The 10824-nt window shown below is 39.3% G+C and overlaps 1 protein-coding gene across 1 annotated transcript in view; it reads left to right on the top strand.

The window, feature by feature from the left end:
* Positions 1-10824, top strand: part of WASHC5 (WASH complex subunit 5) — a 63482-nt gene that overhangs the window by 42723 nt on the left and 9935 nt on the right. The window contains 9 exon segments of the mRNA XM_023728160.1: positions 177-317; positions 1384-1464; positions 2561-2662; positions 3402-3581; positions 4759-4883; positions 6615-6777; positions 7308-7410; positions 7499-7585; positions 9881-9928. Of these exon segments, the coding sequence (XP_023583928.1) occupies positions 177-317; positions 1384-1464; positions 2561-2662; positions 3402-3581; positions 4759-4883; positions 6615-6777; positions 7308-7410; positions 7499-7585; positions 9881-9928 (1030 nt within the window).

The following is a 10824-nucleotide window of genomic DNA, read 5'->3' as shown; positions in this document are numbered from 1 at the left end:
CACCAGGGTTTCCATAGGCATGGTAGCAGTTATTAAAATGGCTCTTCTAGGTATCTCAGCATCCCTTCCTGTGCAAAATGTTGTTTGTGAATGCTGGCACCCTTCATCCTAATGTTTATCAGCTAAGAAAAAGAAAACATGTTCAATTGTTTTTCCTCTTTTCTCTTTCATTAAAGGTTTTGCAGATCATTCCAGAAAGTATGTTTACTTCTCTTCTGAAGATCATAAAGCTTCAGACCCATGATATCGCTGAAGTGCCTACCCGCCTGGACAAAGACAAGCTGAGGGACTATGCCCAGCTTGTCCCACGATACGAGGTGCTGTGTTCCGGAGACTTTTGCGTTTTGATACTTAAAACTAAGTACCATGAAATTTCACAGGTTCCAAAGGGACGTTGAGAAGCCATCCCCTGCATGGCTGTCCTCATGACCACAGGACCAAGGCTGATTTGTTTTTCAAATGCTAAATGATAACCATGATGTGCCATTTTAGTACCATCAGACCTTTATTTTCTACATTTCATTTAACACCTTGCTAGTTGCTCAGTGGAAATGGAGCTCAGCTGGTCACTTTCCTCTTGAACAATTTTGGTAAATCAGCCCTTCTCTTTAGGCTAAATTCCCTAGGCGCTTGACATTCAGGTTCCTACTTTATACACCATTCCAGTGGCTCAAAATAATCTGTATCCCATTAACCACTTCATAACGGCCAGACTTTTAAGCCCACTCAGTAGTTACACAGTCTCAGAGGTTGTTCTCCCCAAATACCTCTGCTTTTCTTTCTCTCTGAACTAAAATTAAAGCTGTGAAAAGTAAAATCAAGTGAAAATTGAAAAAGCAGTATCCAATGTCCATTTCATATCCTCTGACACAACTCCAAGAAGTACATCAGGAATTTAGATTACTAAGCTTGGTATGTCCACATTTATTCTAACTCAAAAATACAGCTTCTGTCTGCCTTATCAATGACTCCTGGTGTTGCTTGAAAAAAATGTGGAGGACAGTGAAGGGGAAATTACCTTCTCAGAGTCCCATTTGTCCTTTTCTAGCTGGAAGGGACCATCCCTATTATTGAGTCCTGCCCTCTCATTGGATGGGTGAAAGAAACTGAAGCCCAAAGAAGAGGAAATGATTTGTCAAATGTTAAAAGAGCTAACTGAAGTCTTCTCACTCAGTTACCCAATATGTCTAACAGTGGTCTTTCAGGTATACCCCAAAGCCTCATTTCTGTCTAGATGTGTATACACAGGGGTCCTGAAGCTGCATACTCATTTCTGTTCTCTTTGACCACTCCAGGACTGTTAGCCAATTATTTTAGCTTCCCGTGGGAATAATGGGTCTTTCGCCTGAAGTACTTCATAGTACCTCTTTTTCTTTGTTAAAGGTTGCCAAGCTTACTCATGCTATTTCCATTTTTACTGAAGGCATCTTAATGATGAAAACGACTTTGGTTGGCATTATCAAGGTAACAGTTTTGATGCTAGTCTCTGTGGCCTAGTAGTAAAGTTGTTTGTTGGGTGCCATCAAGTCTTTTTCAACTCATAGCGACCCCATGTGACAGAGTAGAATTGCCCCAAAGGGCTTTCTTGGCTGTGATCTTTACAGAAGCAGATCGCCAGGTCTCTTTCCCATGGAGTCACTGGTTGGGTTCGAACCACCAACCTTTCGGTTATCAGCTGAGCACTTAACTGTTTGCACCATTATTACAGTTTTCTTCGTTAAGTTTAAAGATAATCAAAACCAGATAAAACCCATCAGTTGTCTTCTTTATGACGTTTCCAAATAATGGTTCATTACAAAGTAAAAGAAACAACCCCCCCACCAAAACAAAAAAGAAAACCAAACAAACCCGTTGCCGTCAAGTCCATCCCAACTCATAGGTCCTAAAAGAAACAAGTCTCAGGGAATTCAAGAAAGTATGCTACAATTATTTGATGTTTTCTGGATCCTAGTGTCTTTTAGGGAATGAAAAAAGCTTTCTCATTACAGAAAAAATAATCAGCAAATTTTATAGAGTTAGGTAGTAGATATGCTTTCTCCTATTTTATCTTCCTAATTACAAGCAGCACATCGAGAACGCCAAAAGGAAAGAGACTTGTTAAATCTACAGAGTGGTCCAACACTAAACTTGATTTTCTTCATGTGGATATAGATTTCTTGAGATAACTTTTGGAAGAATGACACACATCTGAATTCAGCTTTTCATTCCACCACCTCCTCCTAGTGATAAGGAAAGGCACTTGTTAGTTTTAACGAAATGACAAAAATGTGAGGCAATTTTAAATTACCGTACCCCGCCTCCATCTTTGAAAAGTTCTGTTGTAACTCTAGCATCATGAATTTCTGTGAGACAAATCAAGTCCTAAGAAGGCGAGAGGTTTAATAATTCTGTCTAAGTTGCCCAAGGTCACAGGGGGCAGGGAAGGAAAAAAAAATCACAGTCATTTAGAGGTGAGGAAGGAAAGTTCCACTGTGGATTCTGGGAACCATTTTTCCTCTGGGTTTATTTAAGATCGAGCTTTTCCTAACTGCCATTTCTTTCTTTTTTGGTTTGCACTTAGGTGGATCCAAAGCAGTTGCTGGAAGATGGAATAAGGAAGGAGCTAGTTAAACGTGTTGCTTTCGCCCTTCATAGGGGATTGATCTTCAACCCTCGAGCCAAGGTACCAAATGGCTGCAGTGGCTCTATCCTTTTTCCTCACTCAGCTTGCAAAATGGACTAGAACACCATTTTTAACCTCTTACGAGCTAGATCTTTCCTCTTATCAAATGTATAGCTAATGTATGTGATTTCCAATAAGAACAACTGAAGTGCTTTTTGATCTTCTGTTATAATCCATTCACGTTATTAGAAAATCCTTTTTGAAACCCTTGCGTCTTTCCTGCACATATTGATCCACAAGTTTAAGAATTGAACTCATGTTTTCTGATTCAGAGTTCCTTCATACAGTTAAAAGAATTTCATAACCCTAAGTCATATAGGAACTTCAAAGGCCATAATTTTTTACTTTGCTTTATCTGTTATGGAATATGGTTATTTTTCTGAGAAAAAAATGAGGCCTAAAATTTATATATAGGGTACTTTTTAACTCAATAAATTATTGAGTTAATAATTATGAATTATTATGTTTTCAGATTAGATATAGTCATCAAATACATGAGAGAAATAATCCACACCATTTTTTACATTCCTTTGTATGAGGTTTTCTTCCCAAATGAATGAAATCTATTTTTTTGCTGAATGTCTTACATCAGTTGTGAGGTAAAATATGAGTCTTTCCAAAGCTCTCTTAAACGATGACTCTCGTCTCTTATTTGGTGTGTCATTTAAAGTCTCATGTAAGTGTTAATGGTTGACAGTCTACTCCAATGTAATAGAATTACTTCTCCCTTTTTGCACAGCCAAGTGAGTTGATGCCCAAGCTGAAAGAGTTGGGGGCTACCATGGATGGATTCCATCGTTCTTTTGAATACATACAGGACTATGTCAACATTTATGGTCTGAAGATTTGGCAAGAAGAAGTTTCTCGTATTATAAATTATAACGTGGAGCAAGAGTGTAATAACTTCTTAAGAACAAAGGTATATAAAATTTTTTTTAACTGCTGACCGTATTTTTTATTTTTAACATTTAAAATAAAACCCCCAAACCTCAGAAATACCAAGAAGAAAGTTTATTTAAGTAATTTCTAAAAATCAGTAAGCTATAGATAGTCATGAATACCTTGGGAGTCCCTTCAGGAGTGTGGGGAATGCAGAAAAGTTGACGCGGCACCTTGCCTTGGGGAGCTTACTGTCCTAAGAAGATAGCTGTCCTTGTTGCCGTGGAGTCAGTTGTGCCTCACAGCAACCCTATATGACAGGGTAGAACTGCCCCGTAAGGTTTCCTGGGCTGTAATCTTTACAGATGCAGATCGCCAGGTCTTTTCTCCCACAAAGCCGCGGGGTGGATTGGAATTGCTGACCTTTCAGTTTGCAGCCAGCACTTACCCATTGCACCACCAAGGCTCCTTAAGGAGAAAGCAGACATACCGTACTCAGATGGCTACAGAATGAAGTTTGTTGTGACTGTTGTAATCCAAGTGGTCGGGAGTTCAGAAGCCTCAGGACTTCTTCAGTTGGGCTTGATAGGGGAAGCTTCATATAGAAGGTAGCGCTCCAGCTGGACCTTAGTGGGTTTCAGTGATGGGGAGATGGAGAAATGGAGATGGCAGGATCAGAAGTATGCAGGTGAAACACAAGGCTGTGAAGGGGACTGTGGAGCACTGCTGGCCAGGATAGAAAATAGTCACACAAAAGAAAATTGAAGAGGCCAGGTTAGCATCAAAATTCTTAAGTGGCAAAGCTAAGAAGTGTGCGTTTCATCAGTAGCTAACAAGGAGCTACTCTGCAAGTTTTTAATTAGGAATTGACATGATTCAGGTGTCATTTTAGAAAGATTAAGTATCTCCCAGCCTTAGGACATTCTGGACTTTTAGATTACACTGATGTATGTCATCTCACAAGACAAAAAGCTAGAAGTTCCTGAGTCTCCTCTTCACACTTCTCAGTCACTTCACTTCTTCACAAATGTTTCTTTTTTATAAATGTGATATGTGGCATTCTGGGAGGTTGTTAAAACATTTTTAAAAGTTTCCTCTTCGAAACCAACGACCCTTTATTATCACTGTTCATGCAATATTTGTCAAAATATGTGGGAAAAGGATAACTAAGTTACATTATCAAAGATGTACTAAATATTTATGGTTTTGTTTTCTAGATTCAAGACTGGCAAAGTATGTACCAGTCCACTCATATTCCAATACCAAAGTTTACCCCTGTGGACGAGTCTGTAACATTTATTGGTCGACTCTGCAGAGAAATCTTGCGGATCACAGACCCAAAGTAGGTGTTTCTGAATTCCACTGGCCTTGCTCACATGGACAGTCGAAGTCTCCAAACATGCGTCGTGTATCCTCAGATCACACCCTTACTTCTGCCAATGTTGAATCCCTACTAATGGGTTTATTACAGTTAACTCTTTTTAAGACTCTATCTTTTCTCCAGTGTGGCTAAGGAGGCCCCTGTCCAACAAAACATAGATTGAAACAAGCTTAAGGTCTCTTTAGCTGCCCTTCTGTCTTTGCTGCTCTTGCCTTCTAACTGACATTCTTCTCACTTAGCCCCGTAGACTCCACAGGATACTAAGACTTTTTATTACAGGTTGCTCAGCTGTACCTTGTGTAACTGGCACATTTCCCCAGACTGGTCACTGGATCTTGCATTTGTCAGCTCATAAAGACCCCTGGTGGTGCAGTGCTTAAAGTGCTTGGCTGTTAACTGAAAGGTCAGCGGTTTGAACCTACCAGCCACTCCATGGGAGAAAGATGGGGCAGTCTGCTTCCATAAAGATTTACAGCCTTGGAAACCCTCTGGGGCAGTCCTACTCTCGTTGGTCACTATGAGTTGGAGTCGACTCGGTGGCAGTGAGTTTGGTTTGGATTTTACCCTGAGCATTTCAGATTACCTCCTTGTTTCTTAGCCCAGCACACAAGCACTTTTGATAGTAAGAACTAACACTTACTGAGCACTTACTCTGTGCACTGTTCTCAGCACATTTTACACATACATTCATTGACTCATTACAGCAGTCTCATCTGGTAGACATTGTTATTATTCCCGTTCTAAAGATGAAGTAACTGAGGCACAGAAAAGCTAAGTCACTTGCCCAAGACCAAATAGTTAATAAGTGGTGGACCCACACAGTACACAGAGCTCTCTGACTCCAAGCCCGGCTCTTACACTCTGTGCTGTTCAAAGACCGACTGCACAGCTCTGACATACAGTGAATCCCAGTTTACATTTGGGCCCCACGGCTTCTAAAGTCAGCAAGAACTGGGCAAAAATCTTGTATAATCAGAACTGCCCTTGAGAACATTTTAGGTGGACACCATGCTGGAGATTAACCTGCTGCGTCTCTCAGTTAAGTCCAGTGGAGTGTGTTTTTCCTCCTTGTTCTTCAGTTGAGCCTCAGATGCAGCAGTTGGTACTAAGACAAAGTGTGGGAAGAGCAGGTTCATGTCTTCTATCTCATGTTCCTTCCTGGGCACATGCTCACTAAGTGGAACAGCTGGTGGAACGACCCAGCAAAAAAGCGATTTCTCTTCTTCAGCTCTGCATGCATAGTTGAGTTGAGTTTCTAGCATATCATATGTTTTCACAGTGAGGATTCCAGGTCCCTTTCTTTACCAAAATGGCAATATCCACAGGCTTTCGTTTGTCTCTGGAAATTTAAAAGAACGACCACATGAAGAACACAACTGGGCTCTAAAGTCCTCCAGCTGGACAACCAAGCCTAACCTCGTCTCGTCATCGTGGCTGAAACAGCAGTTTACCTCGGGAAATATGTCACTCAAACCATAGGTTAGGGTAGGAGAATGATTTAACCGGATTTCAGTTTACTGGCCTGTTGGGCGATCACCATGAAGATATGTTTGATACAAAAGTTAGAAAACACAGATGTAACTGTTATACTTCATATTTGATGCTTCAATTCCTGATGAGTCCCACATCTCTTTAGGATGAATTCTGAATTGCTTTTGGATTTTTCATTTATTTTGTTTTGTTTTGTTTTAGAATGACATGTCACATTGACCAGCTAAACACTTGGTATGATATGAAAACTCATCAAGAAGTGACCAGCAGTCGCCTCTTCTCGGAAATCCAGACCACCTTGGGGACCTTTGGTCTGAATGGCTTAGACAGGCTTCTGTGCTTTATGATTGTAAAAGAGTTACAGGTGAGCCTTGTACGTTCTGCTACCCTGGAAGAGATGGGAATAGGTCTTGCTGGACAGTTTAAGCGCCTTTAACTTTTTTTTTTCTTTCGTGCTTTCTTATACTAGCATCAAGTGTAGATAGGTAAGAACAGAATAGACTAGAATATTTTTGGCCAATGTAGTACCTTTTTTTTTTTTTTTAGATAATATTTTATTATATTCTCAGTGAAAGTTTACACAACAGTTTCGGTTCCCATTCAACAATTTCTACACAGATTGTTCAGTGACATTGTTCAGTGTAGTACTTTTATGGGTAATTTGCTTCTGTGGATTTCAACTTGGGAAGACCTTTTATCTTTGAAACCAGTAACTTTTTTACAAGGGATGTTTCTAGTGAGAACCCAAAGTTACTGCCTTGCTCTGTCATCCTGTTTATAGACCTGGCGTAACTTAGGCTCACTCTCTGTTCTTTGTAGCATTTTAATTAACTGGAGAATTTATTCATCTTGCTCATGCTGTTTGGTTCTTTGATCATGCCTTCTTGTTTTTAGAATTTCCTCAGTATGTTTCAGAAAATTATCCTGAGAGACAGAGCTGTTCAAGATACTTTAAAAACCCTCATGAATGCTGTCAGCCCCCTAAAAAGTATTGTAGGTAAGTGTCCTGAGACTAGTCTGAGTTAAAGATAACACTGCAGCCTTTCCAGATTTACTAAATAGAAAATTGTATTTTAACCTTTCAGCAAATTCGAATAAAATTTATTTTTCCGCCATTGCCAAAACACAGAAGATTTGGACAGCTTATCTCGAGGCTATAATGAAGGTACGTTGTGGGGGAGAGGGAACCAGCTGTTGAGTGTGATAATCAATACTATATTTTCTAAATTATTACTGTCTTGTAACTTTGGTGCCCAAAGAAGGCTACACTTCCTTCTTTGGTTATTAAAACAAAAATATAACACTTCAGTTTATCATCAATTCTAAATTTGTTTCTTTATCTTCCTTTCTGGGGCTATTCTTGACTATGGCCTTTGCTTTTCATTGGCCTGTTATTTTTCTTTTTACGCAAAAAGCTGTTTGCTTTGAAATGCTTTTTGGTAAGAGGTGTTTCCATAGAAGTAAGTGAAAATTTTCCTCAGTAATATTCCATTCTTACATAGCAAGTTCATTGAATAATCTGTCAGTTTACTAGCTGACAAATGGAGATGATATTGAAGTTGTCAAGGACTTCATTTTACTTGGATCCATAATCAATGCCCATGGAAGCAGCAGTCAGGAAATCAAACGATTGGGCAAATTGCTGGAAAAGACCTCTTTAAAGTGTTAAAAAGCAAAGATGTCACTTTGAGGACTAAGGTGTGCCTGACCCAAGCCATAATATTTTCAGTCACCTCATATGCATGTAAAAGCTGAACAGTCAATAAGGAAGACTGAAAAAGAACTGACGCCTTTGAATTACAGTGTTGGCAAAGAATATTGAATATATCATGGACTGCCAGAAGAACAAACAAATCTGTCTTGGAAGAAGTACAACCGGAGTGCTCCTTGGAAGCAAAGATGGCAAGACTACGTCTCATGTACTTTGGACATGTTATTAGGAGGGACTAGTCGCTGGAGGAGTACATCATGCTTGATGAAGTAGAGAGTCAGTAAAAAAGAGGAAGACCATCAATGAGATGGATTGACACAGTGGCTGCAACAATGGGCTCAAGCATAACAATGATTGTGAGGATGGCACAAGACCAGGCAGTGTTTCATTCTGTTTTGCACAGGGTCGCTATGAGTCGGGACTGACTCTAGAACACCTAACAACGCTAACAACATCAGTTCACAGATCTCATCTACTCTAAGTAGCTGTTAGACTAGGACATCCTGTCTCCTTCCCCTGGTATGTTTGCATAGATGCTAGAACACCAGGTTCTTTGAGTCAGGTTATCTTTACATTGGGAGAACACAATATCTTTGGAAATGAGTAAGATAGAGAAATGAGATTAATTTGCTGGTGGAAATCTAGTTTATTTTAGAATCTGATCATCAGCCTTTCTTCCTTTACACTGTGGCAGTGGCTCCCAGGGACCCTCTGTGGTCTCCTGTGTGCTTTTCTCCCATCATTTGATGATCAAGATATTCAGCAACCCTTTATTGAGCACCCGTTACCTGCAAAACATTGTCAGGTACTATGAGAGACAGAGACAAATGAAATACTATCTGTATCCTCAGAAGGCCTACTTAAAATCTAGATGTAGCTTTTCCAGTGGAAAACTGTGATTCATGGTTAAAAGTTTGACATCCCATAAGAAAAGTCTAGAATGCTATGGGATTTTGGAAAAGCTCCATTCTTTTGTTGCCAATTAAATGTTACTTATTAAGACAGTATTCATTGGTGTCTCAGCCAAATGTGCAAGGTATTCTCCATAATTTCAGTGAGATTTTTTTTTTAATGCTAAACACATGCATAAGTAATCCAAGGATCCTTTGGCTCTGCCAAGTGTCCTCTTGTTATATAGGTTTGACATTCCCATAACCTCGTGATTTTTAGATATTGAGAGTTTATTCAACCAATTTTCTAATTGCTAGAAAACCTTTTAGGAGTCAGAAATTCCCTGTGATTAGACAGGCTGAGTCTCATTTCTGTAGAGGCCTAGGGAGATTAGTGATTCTTTGGAGAGGCTTGGAGGTTTCTTCTTGGTTGCTGAATGGGTCACAGTCCAGTAGCTTCTGCAGACGGTTATTAGACAATTGGTGGTAGTTCAGTGGTAGCCAAGTGATTGTGCCTGAGCCACTGATCTTTACATAAAACCCCCAAGGACCAGTTTGTCTTTTAGTTTTGAATGAAGGAATTTGCCATCACTGAATCAGTGTCGATACGGAGCAGCACTGTCCAAAAGAACTTTCTCCAACAATGGAAGCGTTCTTCGCTGTTCAGAACAGTTGCCACTAGCTACATGCAGCTGTTGAGCACTTGAAATGTGGCTAATGCGACTGAAGAATGGAATTTTTAATTTTAGTTCATTTTAACTAATTTAAATTTAAGTAGCCACATCAGGCTGGTGGCTACTGTATTGGACAGTGCAGCTCTAGAGAAATCATAGGGAAAGCGTGATATGCCAATTATCTTTAAATAGACAGCGTGCAGAATGAGTTGTTCCTCATCGGGCTCGTTAACCTCTCCGGTAGCTTATTAAAGAAGTGTAGTCAGTGAGCACAAAAAGAGAAAATTATGATCACTAAGATTCAGTATGCATTAAATGAGAGCAAGTTGTATTAAACTGACTTTATTTCCATTTCTAGATTGATATTTTCAAGGAAATCCTTGACATAGAGTGACCTAGACATAGAGTACCTAGAATGAAGGAGTTATTCGGGCCAGATACAAGGTTTGAGGAGTGGTGTGGAGTAGACTGAAAGAAACTGCTATTTTCTTGGCCTTGCCCTATTCTAATTTTTAAATAATATATTTTTCTATAAATAAAAGCTTATTTATAAGTAGCATTTTTGGATTGACTTATTTTTTATCTATAAGTAGAATAATAGTCTAGTAAGAATAGTGGTCGAAAGTAGTATATTCAAGATCATTTGACACTTTGTTGTTGTTATTGTTGAGAATATACACAGCAAAACATACACCAATTCAACAGTTTCTTCATGTACAATCTAGTGACACTGATTACATTCTTCGAGTCATGCAACCATTCTCACCCTCCTTTTCAGAGTTGTTCCTCCCCTGTTAACAGAAACTCACTGCCTCCTAAGTTTCCTATCTACATTTAACACTTTTTAATTGTTATAAGCTGTTTATCTAAAAAATAGCTTTTCTCTACTCTTAGAGAAAGCCGCTTTCTTTTTCTTAACCTTGCCTCCAACAACTGAGAGGAGATGTGTTCATTTCTACCTTCTTGTTCCTGGCAATATAAAATAGCCAAGTTTACAGGGATACCTTTCCCAGAGTATTAAAGAAAAAAAGAAGCTGGCACAGAAATTTAGAGTGTATTATTGATTTTATGGTACAAAAAAGCTTTAGGGAGCAAGCTGTACTCCATCTCAGCCTGACCCAAAGATAACTTTGTCT

Source organism: Trichechus manatus, unplaced genomic scaffold, assembly GCF_000243295.1.
Source record: "Trichechus manatus latirostris isolate Lorelei unplaced genomic scaffold, TriManLat1.0 scaffold00022, whole genome shotgun sequence".
Taxonomy (NCBI): domain Eukaryota; kingdom Metazoa; phylum Chordata; class Mammalia; order Sirenia; family Trichechidae; genus Trichechus; species Trichechus manatus.
The sequence above is the reverse complement of the archived record's forward strand: the minus strand, read 5'-3'. Positions and strand labels throughout refer to the sequence as shown.